At 38.6% G+C, this 19,564-nt stretch overlaps 1 protein-coding gene across 2 annotated transcripts in view; it reads right to left on the bottom strand.

The window, feature by feature from the left end:
- LOC126355001 (glycerol-3-phosphate phosphatase-like) overlaps positions 1–19,564 on the bottom strand; it is a 70,270-nt gene that overhangs the window by 45,793 nt on the left and 4,913 nt on the right. The window contains exon 3 of one of the 2 annotated variants that reach the window (XM_050005126.1): positions 9,151–9,311. In XM_050005126.1, the coding sequence (XP_049861083.1) occupies positions 9,151–9,311 (161 nt within the window). Of the gene's footprint in view, positions 1–9,150; positions 9,326–19,564 lie in introns of both variants that reach the window. The other variant, XM_050005127.1, reaches the window with a different exon arrangement.

Below are 19,564 nucleotides of genomic sequence, written 5' to 3'. Positions count from 1 at the left end.
TCAAACAGTTTTGAGAAGACATCAAAGGATGTCAGATAACTATATACACTGATGACAAGCTGCTGGTCAACACCACTATGAATTATCTCCAAAGCTGCCAGCCCCCAGCAGTACAGACATTTAGACCTCAATGCACAGTATACTACTGATGTGCACCACATTCATGGTGCAGATAACATCGTTGATTATCTATCATGTATCTGTATGATATCCCTGTAATATTATTATGAAATTACAGCAGTTGAGCAAGTGAAAGGCTCTCTCATCATGGATCTTCTCAATGATATGACTACAAACCTACATATCAAATGTTGCACTCTGCCCTCCACTGCACACCCTAGCCACCTGGGCATCAAAGCATTGGTATACTTAGTGACAGACAGGTTTGTGTGGCCCAACATCAAGTGTGACTACAATCACTAAGCACAGACTGCTTTGCATGCTAGTGTTCAAAAACTAACTACTGTACTAAGCCACAACTCAAATGGTTTCTGATTCCCAAGACAAGATTCCATCTTGTCCACTTGGACACCATTGGACTGCTCATAGATTCCATTACCTACTTTCGATCACTGATAGAACCTCTTGCTGGGTTGAAGTAACTCTCATATGTGACATTACTGCTGAATTGGTTGCACTCATTTTGGAAAACCCTTACTGGTCATCAGTGATCAGGGTAGCAGCATTTTGGGTCAATTCAATGCCCTGGCCCAGCTCTGCAGGACTACCCCCATGCGGACAACAGTGTATTACCTGCAAAGCAATGGCCTTGTAGAGAGATGTCACAAGACCATGAATGGAGCCCTAACATGCCGTGCTGGCTTGTGGACAAAAGTGCTTCCCTGGATTCTCCTCAGCATCCACTCCTCATATAAATAAAAGTTATGTGCTTTCCTAGCAGAGGTGATGTATGGGGAACCATTAGTCCTACCAGCTGACTCTGCACAATTATTACTGATGATAATCAACAGGACCTACCAAAACTCATACAATATGTTTATCAGCACATTCAGTAGATGCACTCACCACCCCTCCCCAAGGTATTCATACACAAAGAGCTCTCTATGTGTGAGTTTGTCTGGGTAAAGGATGACATGGTTCAGGGAGCCTTGCAGCCTTGCAGCCTGGCCCACATCGGGTACTTCAGTGCGGGCTGTAGATATTTGTTATCTTGCTTTAAAGAAAGCCCACACCAGTCTCCCCCTTCTGCCAAGATGCTCTGGATACATTTCATCTTGAGTATGATACCTTGGTCAACACTACTGTCAATCAAAGCATGTTGCAGCTTTCTTCCCCATCAGCAGATTTGTCTCTCAATGACTGATCTCCTGCCAATCTACCATCTCCACCATCAGCCCCAGCTTTGCCATCCAGACCATGCTGCAGCAGCCCATGACATTCACTGCAGCACCTGGCATTGTATCATATATATATATAAACTATGCATCAATTATGACAATCACTTGAAATATAGTCCAACCAAGTCCATTCATGTGCCAGCCACAACACATCCAGTCAAGTGCACCTGCACTTTCACCTCCTCATCTACCACTGTTCTCAGCATTGTGCTGGAACAACAACGTATTCATGACAGCCCCCACAAGAAATGGTCTGGCCTTATCCGCTCACGTGCGAGCCACGACACAACCAGTGAAGTGTACTTGCGCCAGCCACACACACTGGTGCAACAACTCACAGTGCTCTACACTTCCAGTGAAGGAGGGGAGGGGGAAGGAGTTCTTTGGGAGTATTGACCTCGACACAGTCTCCAGAGACCCTCCACTATGAGAAGAGACTGATCTTTGGATTGTGCAGAGAGAGAGAGTAGTGTGATCTAAGTCTTGATCTGAGGCAGCTGCACGTATTTATGTTGGATAACAAAATTTATGTCAATATATCCACTGCATCCATTATTTATGGGTGTCATAAGTATCAACCCATATCACAATCTTCCTACAGGTATATAGAGATACTGAATGAAACACACTTGGCAGTCAAGAGACCTTCAATAACTGCCTTAGCAGAATATTGTTGAAAGATCTTTCACCAAACTCAAAAAAATTCTGGTCAAATATAAAGGCTGTTAGTGACACCAAAGTTAGTGTCCAGTCACTCATGAACAAGACAAGAACTGAAATTGAAAGTTACAAAGCAAAAGCAGAAATGCTTAATTGTGTTTTTAAATGATTCCTTACAAAGTAAAGTGCAGTAGTATTGTCCCAATTTAATCTTTATACCACTGAAAAGATGAGCAAAACAGATATTAGTGTCAGTGACATTGAGAAATGGCTGAAATTGTTAAAATTCAAAAAAGGACCAGATGGAAGCCCTGTCAGATTCTGTACCCAATTTGCAGCTGAGTTAGTCCCTCTGTAAACATCATCTTCATACACCTCTCAAACAAACAAACAAAAAAGCATGCCCAGCAGACAGCAGATGGGATACTACAACAATGCTGACAGATTAGGTGATTTCTAGCATGGTTTCAGAATAGGTCGAAGTACCACATCAGCAGCAGTACTATTTGACCACCATGTACTTGAGGAAAAAAAAGAAATATGCATCTTGTCGTTCTTCAGAGCTCCATTTTAGGTCCTGTCCTATTCATATGCTATGTAAATGATTTCCCCAAGTTCTCGTCCCAATAAGCAATTGATCACTATGTATGCAGATGATACATCTGGTCTGGTGTGCAGACAAAAAGCTCAGCCTAGTTGAAGAGTTACATAACTTTATCGAAAAGGCAAGAGCTCACTTTGAAACAGACAACCTAAAAGTAAACATAGAAAAAATTAATATTAATCATTTTAAACCAAGTGGTCCAAACAGACAAAATACTGTGACTGATGAAAATCTACCAAAATCCTGTACACATTGTAAATTCTTGGGTTTATGCATAGATGATCGACTTTCATGGAAGCAGCACCCTGATGATGTCAGTAAAAAAATAACATCCAGAGTATATGTATTAAGAAGATTATCACCATATGTTAATTCTGAAACCTAAGGACTGAATATTATGGATTAATGTACCCTTTCTTGTCTTTGGATTGTGCAGAGAGAGAGTAGTGTGATCTAAGTCTTGATCTGAGGCAGCTGCACGAATTTATGTTGGATAACAAAATTTATGTCACTTTAGGGTGGGACATGCCAAACTAATATGAAAAGGGTTTTCATATTGCAGAAGTGAGCCTTGAGGATCATAGCAAAAGTAAAACCTTGAACTTCTTGCAAACCCCTATTCATTAGACACAATATCCTCACAGAGTATGAAAGAGGACACTGAGATCACAAAGAGAAACATAGATATTCACAACTATGAAACAAGGCATAGAGAAGACTTTTGTATGGTTAACAGAAGATTAACTTCAACAACAAACAGCTCCTAAGTCGCAGGAGCTGTTTGTTACCTAACAAAGTTAAGATATTGACAGGGGAAACTTTTTAAAAGTGAGTCAAACGGTGGCTTATCCAAAAATCCCTTGACATGTTCCAAAATGGTGCAAAGACTGGCAACTTGCTTTGAATATTCAGAAATGTAAAATTGTACACTTCACAAAAAAGTGTTCTCTGAATCTATCAGTGAGTCACAGTGTAATCATTAAACTCAATGCCTGAGTGTAACACTTAATAGGGATATGAAATGCCACAATCACACAAGCTCATCTGTGGGTAAAGCAGGTAGCAGTCTTTCATTTATTGGTAGAATGCTATGGAACTGCAATCAATCTACAAAGGAAATTGCTTACAAATCATTCATGCAACACATCCTAGAATATTACTCAAGTGTGTGGCACCTGTACCAAATTAGACTAATAGGAGATATTGGACTTATACAGAGAGGGACAGCATGAATGGTCATTGGTTTGTTTAACCTGTAGGAGACTGTCATGGAGCTGCTGAAAGAACTGAACTGCAGCACTTGAAGACAAACATAAACTATTCCAAGAAAACCTACTTACAACATTTCAAGGGCCAGATTTAAATGATAACTCTAGGAATATACCACAACCCCCTGCATATTGTTCCCACAAGGATTGTGAGGACAAGATTAGATTAATTACAGCATGCATAGAGGCATTTAAACCAGATTTTTCCTGTGCTCCATATGTGAATAGCATGGCAAAAAAGCCCTAATAATTGGTATAGTAGGATGTACGCTCTGCCATGCACTTCTAAGTGATTTACAGAATATAGATGTAGATGTGGACACTGTGAGACTGAATCTAGTTCCTTAGAATTAAAATTTTGTATTCAGAAAAAGAATTTATGCTCAGTCTCAATATTTCCCTTTGTCATGCGTGCTCCTACAACATTGCAGTTGTCCTCTAACTGTTCCTGTTCAGTCATTTTGCACTTCTGGCAGTCTTATTTTTTAAACATCTGTACTCTCTTTTGTTTGCTTCACTTGCCACATTTTTATATTTCCTACTTTAATCGTCTAAATTCAATATCTCTGTGATATTCAAGGGTTTCTATTGGGTCTTCTCATTTTTCTTATTTGATTCTCTGCTGCATTTCATCTCTCAAACCTCCCTATTTGTCTTCTACTGTATTTTCCCTTGTTTCAGTCAGCAGTTACCTAATGCTCTCTTTCAAACTGTCAACAACCTCTATTCTTTCAATTTACCAGCTGTGTGACAGTCTTTTTGTTGTGCCTATATGCAACTCAGCATCTCCACTATATGGTGAGTAGCAACTATCCTTTTCATACTATATTTCCTTCTTTTCCTGTGCGTATGATGGGTGCCCTTGCACCGCAACACAAACAGCTGCATTTGTAGTGATGCCATGAACTGTAAGCATGGATTGCTGATGAATGCTGTTGTACTGTGTTCAGCAAAGCATCATGGTTCTGCACTGACCTGGGGAGAGGTCCTGTTCTTCTAATGCTTGGTGTGAATTCACATCACAGCTGTCAGTAATTGAGGAAACTCTGGTGGCACAAATGTCTGTCAAGGACATGTTACATCCTCATGTATTACCTCTCACATTATTCCAACATGGTGCCAATTTTGCATCAGAAAAATGCTCAACCACAAATGGCACATATCTCTATGAACTATATGCATGATATTGAGGTACTACTGTGACCTGCAATCTCCTGAGACCCATCCCCCAGAGAATATGTCTGGGACCAGCTCGGATGTCAGCTCCATCGTAGTGCAACATCAAGGATATCGAGGACCAGTTACAACAACTGTGACCATCTTGCCTCCAGGAGAGGATACAATGGTTTTGTGACAAACTTCCCAACTGAATCAATGCTTAAATCCAGATCAGATGGGGTGCATATCATACTGATAAATGCGCTCATATTGCTAAGTTCATTGTAAATTTGACTTGATTTTGTATTTGCTTAAATAACATCACATACCCTCACAACTCATTAAACTTAATTTGGTTTTCTCTACCCCTTCTGATGTTTCACATGTTTTTTCAGGAAGTGTAATACTGTCTACATCAAGAAAGATCGTACAACTTTAGGACATATCCAACATTACCCAAAATAGTAAAGATATATTTTCTAGTTTTTTTCTGTGACAATAATGCCATGTCCAATAAATATTCAAATTATTTTACAAAGTTTAATGAATTTTCTAATTTCTCTAAGCGCATATATAAAGAGTCCACACACTGGATTGACTGTATGAATTAATGATTATTACTGAGTATAAATGGTGAATACAGTAATTTCTTACCCATTAAGTAATAATCGAGGAAGCACATCAATTATTCCACTGAAAGAAATTTAGTGAAGCAGAAGACAGTAAACAATATTTGTCATCAAAGTTTGAAAACAGAATATCACCACAGTATACAAACGTTGTTTGGAGACATTTTTGATTCCGTAAAGTAGTTATTGCAAATCTATCACATCTGCCATAAATGCTCCTGATGGCATTTAGTTTTTCTTCAAAACAAGGGAAACAAGTAATCAATATCAGAAACACATGTCACTGACTCTTCCCTCCCTGATTTTCATTACTACTTTGGAATTATGACTTGAAAGACTGTAACGTTATTCAAAGACACTTGTCATTTGAACCACCAAAGTGAGACACACCAGTTAGTTGTAATTGAAATGCAGCTACTCACAGAGGTCAAGTGTGGGCTCTAATTATCATATGGCAGTGAAACTTGGTAGATGTTTTAATGCATTAATGTTGTTGTTGTGGTCTTCAGTCCAAACATCTACACATCTACATCATTACTCTGCTATTCACAATAAAGTGCCTGGCAGAGGGTTCAATGAACCACCTTCAAACTGTCTCTCTACCATTCCACTCTCGAGCGGCACATGGGAAAAACGAGCACTTAAATTTTTCTGTGCAAGCCCTGATTTCTCTTATTTTATCGTGATGATCATTTCTCCCTATGATGGTGGGTGGCAACAAAATGTTTTCACAATTGGAGGAGAAAACTGGTGATTGAAATTTCATGAGAAGATCCTGTTGAAATGAAAAACGCCTTTGTTTGAATGATTGCCACTCCAATTCATGTATCATTTCTGTGACATTATCTCGCCTATTTCACAATAATACAAAACGAGCTGCCCTTCTTTGTACTTTTTCGATGTCATCCATCAGTCCCACCTGATGCAGATCCCACACCACACAGCAATACTCCAGAATAGGGTGGACAAGTGTAGTGTAACCAGTCTCTTTGGTAGACCTGTTGCACCTTCTAAGTGTTCTGCCAATGAATCACAGTCTTTGGTTTGCTCTACCCACAATAATATCTATGTGATTGTTCCAATTTAGGTTATTTGTAATTGTAATCCCTAAGTATTTAGTTGAATTTACATCCCTCAGATTTGTGTGTCTTATCGCGTAATCGAAATTTAGCTGATTTCTTTTAGTACTCATGTGAATAACTTCACATTTTTCTTTACTCAGGGTGAATTGCGACTTTTTGCACCATACAGATATGTTATCTAAATCATTTTGCAAGTCGTTTAGATCATCTGATGACTTTACAAGATGGTATATGGCAGCATCATCTGCAAACAATCTAAGACAGCTACTCAGATTGTCTCCTATGTCGTTAATATAGATCAGGAGCAATAGAGGGCCTATGACACTTCCTTGGGGAATGCCGGATATTACTTCTGGTTTACTCAATGACTTTCCATCTATTACTACGAACTATGACCTTTGTGACAGGAAATCACGCATCCAGTTGCACAACTGAGGCGATACTCTGTCAGCAAAGACTTTGGTTAGAAGACGCTTGTGAGGAACGGTGTCGAAAGCCTTCTGGAAATCTAAAAATATGGAATCAATTTGATATCCCCTGTCAATAGCACTTATTACTTCATGATTATAAAGAGCTAGTTGTGTTTTTCAAGAACAATATTTTCTAAATGCGTGCTGACTACATGCCAATAAATCATTTTCTTCAAGGTACTTCATAATATCTGAATACAGTATATGTTCTAAAACCCTACTGCAAATCGATGTTAGTGATATAAGCCTGTAATTCAGTGGATTATGCTTACTTCCCTTTTTGGGTATTGGTGTGACTTGAGCAATTGTCCAGTCTTTAGGTACAGATCTTTCTGTGAGCGAGAGGTTGTATATAATTGTTAAATATGGAGCTATTTTATCAGCATACTCTGAGAGGAACCTGACTGGTATACAATCTGAACTGGAGGCCTTGCCTTTATTAAGTGATTTAAGCTGCTTTGTTACACCGAGGATATCTACTTCTATGTTTCTCATCTTGGCAGTTGTTCTTGATGGGAATTCAGGAATATTTACTTCATCTTCTTTGATGAAGATTGATTTGATGCAGCTCTCCATGCTACTCTATTCTGTACAAACCTCTTCCATCTCTGAGTAATTACTGCAACCTACATCCTTCTGAATCTGCTTACTATGTTCATCTCTTGGTCTCCCTCTATAATTTTTACCCCCCCACACTTCCCTCCAGTACTAAATTGGTGATCCCTTGATGCCTCAGGATGTGTCCTACCATTCAATCCCTTCTTCTAGTCAGGTTGAACCACAAATTTCTCTTCTTTCCAATTCTATTCAGTACCTCATCATCAGTTATGTGATCTACCTATCTAATCTTCAGAATTATTCTGTAGCACCACATTTCAAAAGCTTTAATTCTCTTCTTCTTTAAGCTGTCGATTGTCCATGTTTCACTTCCATACATGGCTGCACTCCATACAAATACTTTCAGAAAGGACTTCCTGACACTTAAATCCGTATTTGATGTTAACAAATTTCTCTTCTTCTGAAATGGTTTTCTTGTCATTGCCAGTCTACATTTTATATCCTCTCTACTTTGACCCTCACCAGTTATTTTGCTTCCCAAATAGGAAAACTCATCTACTACTTTAAGTGTCTCAGTTCCAATAACCATACAGTAGAGCTGCATGCCCATGGGAACACAGTATTTTGTATAACATAATACGTCTTGTGTGCATCAATATATGCTCAAATTGCTCCATGCACTCCACAATTACACATACTTCATCTCTAAGGGTGGTAAAGTAATCTCATACCAGAAGTTAAAATATTTTTTCATGTAGTAAGCCATATGTGCAACATATTTGGTTGAAATTTCTCCAGGCATTCCGGGATAATGCTAATGTTATATGCCACCACTTTGTTGTATCACATTCATAGGTTTTTTTCAAATAGTAAGTTAAATGTGTGCAAAGTGTGAGTGAACAAACACGTGTCACATATGTCCATTTTTATGTAGGCAGAGAGTTTGTAAGTGGTATAAACCTTGAACTGAATGGTATGACACACTGCAAGAAAACTAACATTAAAAATACTTCCATATTCAATTTCTCATATTGTATGGTTGTATCCGTCTCCTTAGCAATATCTATAACCTTTGTCTTCCCAAAGAAAGGCTTTAATCACCAGTCCATTTACCAGTCCAATTAAATACAGCTAGAGTAAAAAAAATACTTTTATATAATGTCGTATTTAACAAACGATCATTAATAATGATAGTGTCCTCCAAATGAGCAGTACATAATCATTATGTTTCTATAAAATCATTTATTTATTTTTTCCATATTTCTCAAGGTTCTCTTTCTTGCTGGGCTCTGTGGCACATCACATTCAATGAGTATATGAATATGTATGTCAATCCATGGAAACAAAATAATAAAGATCTTACCTTTGTAGCACTGTAGCCCATAGCTTGGATCTTCATTAGATATTTTTCAACAGTCAGAAGATTGTTATTAGATATAAAAAATATTTTTTTCCCCATTTCATCAAGCTTTTTAATTGTTTCTATAGAGCCTGGAATCTGCTGGTCACCCATCCACAACACACCTATATAAGACTTGCTGAATTAAAACATGTGAAAGAAACATATATTTATCTACATGATAGATATATTTCCAGTCTAAAGATAACATCAAACTTTATTATAGCAGTGTGATCTACTCAAAAAACATACTGAGTATGGAGAATATCTTGTCAAAACTTAATCATTCATTATATTTTGGTCATCCAAAGTTTTCCCTAGTATAGAGCAAAAGCTGCAAAAAACACAAAATGCAACTAAATTTATCAAGGAATCTTGTACTGAGAGGTCGCAGGACTGAAATGAAAATCTACATTACTTCTATTACCATAAGACAGTTGTTCATGCACAATGTATTTAAGTAATACACAAGACTCTCAGCTATCCAGCCCAAAGTAGCAGAAGGTCAAGCTGGACTCAAAAAAGTTGGCTAGGTTGGAGTTCTATCAGTTCTCTCTTCCAACCCCACCAATTCAAAATGCCCATCTATTATACCAAAATCCAATTTTATTAATATTTTCTCACTTCTTATATAATTCATGCTAGTTATAAGTGTTGGTTATGTACATGCTGCATCCTTCAAAAATTATTACAGGAAACAGGGAACATTGTAAAGTATGAATGTACGATTACACACATGTGAAGAGCTAGGCATAAGAGAAAAGGTGAAACCTGCAGATTTAATGCTTTAAAAAGTCTTTGAGGGGTTACTATTTCCCTCCTTTACCCTTCTTCTGTGCTGCAGTATCCCTCCACTTATGCAAACAGGTGGTACCAGCTGGTGTTGGCTTCCTCCTGCTCACTAATGTACTGTTGCAGTGCCTCCATCATCTTCCAAATGTGGAATGGCATTACTCCTGTAATCTAAGTTTGCTTCTCCCTGTATTATTTCCCCCTGCATTACCATTTCTACAATGTCATTGTCAGTTAGTTCATCAGCTTCACTGTTTGCCATCCATTCTGAGACAACCTCTGCATCAACATCCTTACAGCCCAGTACATTATTATGATATCAATGAAATAGGCTGGATAGTGTGAAGGCTGAGTACTCATGAGCTAGATAGTGGAAAGTCTACTGTACTTTCTTTCAGTACAGTTGCATAATTTTAATATATTGTAAACAAGATATGAAACTGAGAACAGATAGTTGAACTGACTGGAAAAGTTCAAATTATGCTGTAAAATAAAAAGAATGGAAAATGTAACAATATTATTATGAAAAGGATAATAATAATAATAATAAAGATTTTATTGTCTTTAGGCCATTACAGCAATTGGCAACATCAAATGAAGTTACAATTTATAATACAGTGTGATAAGGTATTGACTACTGAAATATTTTAGCTTATATTACAATAAATGTACTGTAAATAAAATAGAAAGAAACTTCCACATGGGAAAAATATATTAAAAACAAAGATTCCAAGACTTACCAAGTGGGAAAGCGCCGGCAGACAGGCACAATGAACAAAACACACAAACACACACAATTACTAGCTTTCGCAACTGATGGTTGCTTCTTCAGGAAGGAGAGGGAAAGACAAAAGGATGTGGGTTTTAAGGGAGAGGGTAAGGAGTCATTCCAATCCCGGGAGCGGAAAGACTTCCCTTAGGGGATGTGGGTTTCAAGGGAGAGGGTAAGGAGTCATTCCAATCCCGGGAGCGGAAAGACTTCCCTTAGGGGGAAAAAAAGGACAGGTGTACACTCGCACACACACACACACACACACACACACACACACACACACACACACACACACACACACACACACACATATATATATCCATCCGCACATACACAGAGACACAAGCAGACATATTTAAAGGCAAAGGCCTTTAAATATGTCTGCTTGTATCTGTGTATGTGCGGATGGATGTGTGTGTGTGTGTGTGTGTGTGTGTGTGTGTGTGTGTGTGTGTGTGTGTGTGTGCGCGCGAGCGAGTGCGAGTGTACACCTGTCCTTTTTTTCCCCCTAAGGGAAGTCTTTCCGCTCCCGGAATTGGAATGACTCCTTACCCTCTCCCTTAAAACCCACATCCTTTCGTCTTTCCCTCTCCTTCCTGAAGAAGCAACCATCGGTTGCGAAAGCTAGTAATTGTGTGTGTGTGTGTGTGTGTGTGTGTTTGTGTGTTTTGTTCATTGTGCCTGTCTGCCGGCGCTTTCCCGCTTGGTAAGTCTTGGAATCTTTGTTTTAAATAAATGTACTGTGGGTCATCTGTTGGATTACTGCATTTTACAGTTGAAGAATTCATTGATATCATAGAACGGGTGGGCAATAAACCATTCATGCAGTCTTTCTTTGAATGTATGTTCAGGAAGATCCTGCATGGCATGTGGCAGCTTATTAAATAGTTTATGCCCTGTGACTTCATAGCTATTTATTAATTTTGATAGTCTGTGGTAAGGCGTGTATATGTGTTTGATGCTTCTTGTGTTGTAACAATATACATTTTCTTTATGTTTCACATCTTGTAGGTTCTTCTTCATAAAGATTAAGACATTGTATATATAGAGGTTTATTACAGTCATAAATTTTGTTTAGTAAATAAGGGTTTGCAGTGAGCCTTATGTGAAGAATTTGTAATTATCCTAATGGCTTTCTTCTGCAATAATAGGATGTCCTGTATTTGACAACAGTTACCCCATAAGATAATGCCATAGGATAATATACTTTGGAAAAATGCAAAATAAGATGATCTGATGTATGTTTCAGGTACACAATTTCTGAGTTGTCTTAATAAATAAATTACTCTAGATAGCTTACTACTAATATAGTTTACATGTTGGCCCCAGGATAACTTTTCATTTAAATAAACTCCCAGTAATTTAACAGAACTACTCACCATATAGCAAAGATGCTCAGTCACAGACGGGCACAATAAAAAGACTACTGGAAAGTGAGCTTTGTGTCAACAAGGCATTTGTTGAAAATGGCAACATACACACACACACTCTCTCATGCAAATGCAACTCACACACACATGACCACAGACTCTGCTAGCTGAAGCCGGACTACATGCAGCAGTGCATGATAGGAGAGGCAACTGGGTGGGGGCGGTGGGGGAGGGGGGGGGGGGTAAGGAGGACGCTGGGGTCGGGACAGGGAGGGATACCAGGGTAGGGGCAGGTGATGGTAAAGTGCTGCTTGTGGCAGTGTTCAGGGGTGAGGTGGAGAGAGGGTAGGGTACCTGGGTGCAGTTGGGGTGGTTATATGGAGGACTCTTAATCAGAAGTTCAAAGTGATCTGATCAGTTGCTAAAGATTTTCAAGGAGAGAAGTAAACAGACTGGGTGTATTGGTGGAATAGAGGGTGGTGTAGTGCTGGAATGGGAATAGGGAAGGGGCTAGATGGGTAAGGACAATGACTAATGAAGGTTGAGGCCAGGAGGGTTACGAGAATTTAGGATATTTTGCAGGGAGAGTTCATAGACTTCACAAAGGCATAGGACTCCATTGACAGACAGACTCTTGTTAGCATCCTGAAGAACAGAGGATTTGACGGAAGTACACAAGAACTCATAAGAGAAATTCTGACAGACACAAAAGCAAGGGTGAGATTCAGAGGAGCACTGTCAGAAGAATTTGAGATCAAGACTGGTGTTAAACAGGGAGATGGATTGTCATCATTGTTGTTCAATATAGCACTGGACGAAGTGACAGGCAGTGGAGAGCAATAAATGAGGAAATGGGAATACCAAGGCCCATGTGGAGGGACAAAAAGGACAACAGGGCTCAAGTGGACTGCCTGGCCTTTGCAGATGACATAGCAATAGTAAGTGAGATGCCAGAAGATGCAAAGACGCAAAGACACAGCTCGACAACTCAAGTAAGGTAGCCAGAAAAGTGGGACTGAGGATAGCCTATAACAGGACAAAGACATTAAACACCACTGCAGACTGGGAAACACCAGAAGGCACTGTGAAAATAGTGGACAAATTTAAATACTGGGGAGAATTTATAACAGGAAGGAACAGGAGCAAAGGAGGGAATAACACAGAGGATAAAGAAGACGAGGTCAGCCTTTTGCTTGGCGTGAGAGATATACAATAAAAATAGTATATCCACAGAGGCAAAGATAAGCCACTACAAGGCAATAGTGAGGAATGCAGTATTATAAGCTGTTGAGACAATGACACTAGGAAGAAATGGCGCAGAACAACAAGAGAAAGAAGAGAGAAAAATACTGAGAAAAATGCTGTGTCCCAAAAGAGCTGGAGAGAAGTGGATGCAAAGACCTAGGGAAGAACTGTACCAAAACATGAGAAGAATATCTGGGGAAATCAGACTCAAAAGGGCAAGGTTTGCTGGGCATGTAGTTAGGATGAGTGTGGCCAGAATGATGAAGAGAGTGTGGGAAACTACAGGGAGGACAAGGGGAAAGACAGGAACCAAGTGGATTGTTGAACTTCAGAAGGACTGGTTGGAATTGGGGATCAAGGTCAAAGGAAAGGAAAATTGGTGGAACAAATATACACTGACAAATATGCCAGAGATCAATGACAGAGAAGAATATAGGAAAAGATTAGAATGTCACCAGTGGAGCCGCCAGGAGAAACAGAAACTGAAGATTTTGGAAGAAGAGCGGGAGAGAAGAAGAGAAAGAATTAAGAGGTTTTGGGAGAAGAAGAGGAAAATGCAGTCCACAGACGGGCTACCCGTGGTCCTATAGAGGCCGTAATGCAAGAAGAAGAAGAAGAAGAAGAAGAAGGGAGAGTTCCCACCTGCGCAGTTCAGAAAAGCTGATGTTACAGGAAAGGATCCAGATGGAACAGGCTGTGAAGCAGTCACTGAAATGAAGAACATGATGTTGGGTGGCATGCTGAGCAAAAGGATGGTCCAGCTGTTCTTGGTCACAAACTGTCGGTGGTCATTTATGCAGACAGACAACCTGTTGGTTGTCATGCCCACATAGAATGCAGCACAGTGGTTTCAGCTTAACTTTTAGATCACATGACTGGTTTCACAGGGCCAAAAGCTCATTTTCAGACAAAAGTATGCTGTAATATATGAGGGCTATCCACAAAGTACACTACGTTTTGGAATTAAAAATAAATAAAGTATTGGAATTTTTTTATTATATACAGATGAAAGCCACACTTAAATACTACTTTTCTACATAGTTGCCATTTAAATTAAGGCACTTATCATAGCGATGGACAAGCTTGGAAATTCCTTCATTGTAAAATTCGAGCGCCTGTGCCGTCAACCACGTGGTTACCTCTTTTGGCACAGAAAAGGTGTGATTTTTGTGGGATTTCCTGGAAAGAGGAACTACAATAAACTCTCAAAGGTATTGCCAAACTCTGCATAACCTCAGAAGAGCAATACAAAACAAGTGCAGGGGAAAGTTGACTCAAAGATCTTTCTGATTCACGACAACGCCCGGGCCCACACGGCAAATGCCACTCGTGAAGTTCTTGAATCTTTTAAGTGGGAGTTGTTTTCTCATCTGCTGTACAGTCCCAACCTGGCACCGAGCAACTTACACTTATTCCCAGCAATGAAGAAGTGGTTGGCTATGCAGCATTTTGATGACGACCCACAGCTTCAAGAAGAGGTAACCACGTGGTCGAAGGCGCAGGCGGCCGAATTTTACGACAAAGGAATTTCCAAGCTCGTCCATCGCTATGATAAGTGCCTTAATTTAAATGTCAACTATGTAGAAAAGTAGTATTTAAGTGTGGCTTTCATCTGTATATAATAAAAAATTTCCAATACTTTATTTATTTTTAATTCCCAAATGTAATGTACTTTGTGGATAGCCCTCATAGATAAAATTGAGCCCAGAGTTTTTGGTGCAGTGTGTTTGCTCATCTCACAAAAGGACAGGAAAGGAATTAATTTTTCAGGCAAGTTAAAGTTCAGTGTCCTTGTCAAAGTAAGGTCACTAAACACAGTGAGTTTGCTCAAAATGGGCAAGAAGGGGATAGGGAACTGCACATAATCTGGTTGAGGAAATTGTCCTTGAATTAACTTGTAGAAATTTAGGCAAACTGTGAGAAATTCCTTGCACATATGGCCCTATAGTACACCAGTACGTTTGGGAGTTAGTGAAAAATAAAGCAAACAGAGCACAGAAAGTACTCTTGGTTTTCCAGTTCCTTTATGGGAACAGGACACAATTACATAAAAATTAACACAGGACATTAACATAATAAAATTGCATAGCAATAAAAACAGACACATTTTGCACACAGTAGCCACACAGAACTGTAGGTTTCAGTGAGTGGCAGGCAAAGAACCATAAATATCAAAAATTATACACAGCTGTTCCATACTTAGCAAATAGAAGAAAACTTACAGGTATGCACATGGTAGATGCCTCAATCAACAGACATGTGGCACACTATGCACTATGATAAAATCATTACTTAAAATTGTATGATGCTAAGGTAGTCCACTGATCCTGTGACATGGCAGGGGACAGCGTGAAAAACATAAATCTAAAATTGGCTCATGTGCACAATATTCTATCATTCTGCCACTAGGGCTCAGCAAGCTCTTTTGTAGATGTCTACAAACACCATTCAGCCTAAGCGTATGATGCAGATTCACTGGCATCATCTACTTTGCAACCATACATGTCCAGAATACTATTACTGCACCTGGTGACAAGTCCCATCTTCACATCCACATAGCACGAAAGACACTCACTACATAACAGTAACTCACTTGGATGAGCATGTCAGACATTTGGTGTTGGTGTGGGAAGTAATGGTCACATGCTTCTGTCTGGAAAACCCATGTGCTACAGCAAGGTAGTGCAAGGCAGAGAGATTCCCCTGCTTAGTCCGTTTTGCTCATGGCTGATTTATGTCATCTGCTGTTTTGATCTGCTGAAGCAGATGGTTGGTGAACCCATACATACTGTAATGCATCTCCACAAAAGCATGATCACCTAAATGAAGGTAATCAGATTGGCACTTGAACATAGTCTCTCCTGAATACAAATTCTGTGATACCCACTGATAACCACTGAGATACTTTATTCCATATGAAAAATTATGAAAAAAAATTAAAACATATGCATAGGCATCCTTATAGTATATGATACTGAGAATGTGAGTAAAGAAATAATCATTCTTCTCTTGTCATGTGTAGGTTTTTCTTAATCAGAAGTTAAAAATTATCTGCTTAGTTGCTTAAGATTTTCAACCCTTCATTTCTGTGTATTTTGTCTCCAGTCCCAGAAGAAACAAACTGTTTTCACACAGCTTAAAATTCAGTATTTTGTTACATATATTTGTCTCTTAGCTATCTCATGGTTTTTGTGGGTAATTTCAGCTATTCTACTTGCCATTATTTTTATACTGTTAATTCTCTGTGGTAATCATTATTATGAATTCACATCCATCAAATAATGTACAGAGCTTATATATTCATCCATGCTCTAAGCATGCTTATACTTCATGAAATTTAATGTGATTTTACTAGCTTCCTGAAATAATTTATTTTCAAATAATCAGCTGCTTACTTCTCTCTGACATAAGCTTGGTTGTCATTGCCTTAAATTCTTAACTCAACTGGAGTTATCACTGAGCAAGAGAGCAGTCACTGAATTCATTTAAATTTATCAAATGTGTACATCAAAGATTCCTTTGTATGAATCTTCTTTAATTGTAAAATAAGTATTTGCCTTCCCTGGGTACAACCAAGGAGATAAAGGGCCATTATTTTATCATACTATATAGTACTATTTATCATGTAAATCATAAATAATTTAAACAATGGGAATCCAGGATGGAATTATGACAGATCTTATGAAAAGGAAAGATTGCTACTCGCCATATAGTGGAGACATTGAGCCACAGACAGGTACAACAAAAAGATGCTAAACAAAAGGGTCTCTTCTGAAGTAGACAAAATTCAAAAATACATTCATGCAAGCATAACTAAAACACACACACACACACACACACACACACACACACACACACACACGACCATTGTACTTGGCAGCAAGAGACAATGGTCTCTTTTGTGTGTGTGTTGTCTAATTCAGAAGCAGGCCTTTTGGCTGAAAGCTCACTTGTATAAATTATTTGTGACAATCTTATGAGAAGGATAGACTGCTACTCACCATATAATGAAGATATTGAGCCACAGACAGACACAACAAAAAGACACTAAACATTTTATTTATTGGTTTGGAAGAGCATGTAAATTGGTATTGTTATCATATCCACCAAGCTGTGAAACATTTGGAGACAACATGTGAGATCAGCATTGGAGCATAGAGACTCTTGGAAGAATATGAATAACAAGAAGAAGAAAAATTCATCAGTCTGAAAAGTGGTCTATTGCAGCTCTTCATGCTAGACAATTATTGACTTTTTTTTGTATCTTTGTAACTACTGCATGCTGCCTCCATTTGAGTTTTTTAATGTACTGAAATGTTGATCTCCCCTACAAGTTTTATCCCTCAGAGTTCCTTTGATTACCAAATTAATTATTTCTTGATGCCTCAGGACATGCCCTATCAACCACTTCTTCCACCTTTTAGTCGAGTTGAGTTTTAAGGATCGTTTCTTCCCAATCCAATTCAGTACCTATTCGTAAGTTAGTTGATGCACTCATTTGCTCTTCACTATTCTTTGGTAACATAACTTCCTCTCTCCTCCTGTCTGTATGATTTATTATTCATGTTTTGCTTCCATATAAGGTTACAGTTCAAATGCTTGCTTTCAGATAAGACTTCCTAACAATTAAATTTATGTTCTATTTTAATAAATTTATCTGTTACAAGAAATCTTTTCTACCTATTGCCAGTCTACAATTTAACATTTTATATCCTCTTTAATTCTGTCTTTTCTGATTATTTTGGTGCTAAAGCTGCAGATTTCATCTACTACTTTTAATGTCCGGTTTCTTAATATAATTTCTTCAGAATCATCTGATCTTAATTTGACCACATTGCATTAACATTTCTGATGTTCATCCTATAGACTGTCTTCAAGACTATCCATTCTGCTCAGCTGATCTTCAAAGTCCTTTGCCATTTTCCATGGAATTACAATGTTATAAGCAAACCTTAGAACTATTATATCTTCCCCCTGAATTTTAAGTCCTTTTCCACATTCCTTCTATACTTCTTTTACTGCATGCTTAATGTACATATTGAATAACATGGGGATGGAATGCAGCCTTGCCTCATATCCTTCATTCATTTATATGTGATTATTCCAGAATTTCAAAGAATGTATTCTAGTCAGCATTATTACTGCTACATTATTAAAAATTCAGTTGACATAAATGTACTAATAATGAATCCTCAGGAAGATCCTAGGCCTGGTAGAAGAAGATGGATAATTCAGGGGAGGACATAGCTCAGAGCTCTACAAGCATATTCAGAGGCTCTCTGACTGTGCAAGAAAAAGAAGAGTAGCTTTCTATAGCCATGTTGCAAGATTGCCTCCAAGTAAATTGACTAACTGTCTGTTCACCTTCTGGTAAAATAAGAAGGTTTGCACCACTTGGCTTATTGAAACTGAAAAGGTCATTAAAGAACTGGGAATAACTGATCTCCAGAACAAACAGTCTGTGAGATGTGCCTTGAAGAAAGCCTGAGGATTTCAGAAAAAGCCCCGAAGGAAAGGTACTCTCTGGACAGAAGAAAGGAAGGAATAACATCAGCAAAGGATGTGACTGTACTTGGCAGAGATCAAAGCCCAACAGTTGAACAATCATCGTCCAAAGTAGGCCCACTTGAAACAAGAAGAAGAAAAAGCTGAAGATGTGTGAAAACCTGAAAAGTGTCTTGGTATAAATAAAATCATTTAAAAAGTTGTTGGTTGCTGTATGTCTTCAAGTTTCATGGATAAATTAACCAGTCAACATTGGCAAATGTATTTATTAAATCGGAGACTGCCATAATTGTGAGTTTGCCTTTCTGCAATATATCTCCTAAGATAAGTTATAGGACAAGTATTCCTTCATATGTTACTTCATTTCTCTAGGACTCAAAATTGTCTTCTCCCAGGTGGCTTAATGGCTGGGAGCAGTTTTTCAATTGGATGCCACTATGGTGACTTGTGTGTCCCCGATCTAAACAGGTTAGCAAACTGGGGAAGGGGGACCTACAGTTTAATGTGGAAGTTGAACCATGTGTCATTCCTGGTGACTCCTCACATATCTGAGAGGTGAAGACTAGATTAAAGGCAGATTGCAAATTTCCATGGTTCAACTGGGATTCGATCTCACGACTTCTTGGTTGCTATGTATGCACTTTACCGCAAGAATGACAGGTCCCAGGCTGGATTATACTAGTTATTCCATCCT

Source organism: Schistocerca gregaria, chromosome 3, assembly GCF_023897955.1.
Source record: "Schistocerca gregaria isolate iqSchGreg1 chromosome 3, iqSchGreg1.2, whole genome shotgun sequence".
NCBI lineage: Eukaryota > Metazoa > Arthropoda > Insecta > Orthoptera > Acrididae > Schistocerca > Schistocerca gregaria.
The sequence above is the reverse complement of the archived record's forward strand: the minus strand, read 5'-3'. Positions and strand labels throughout refer to the sequence as shown.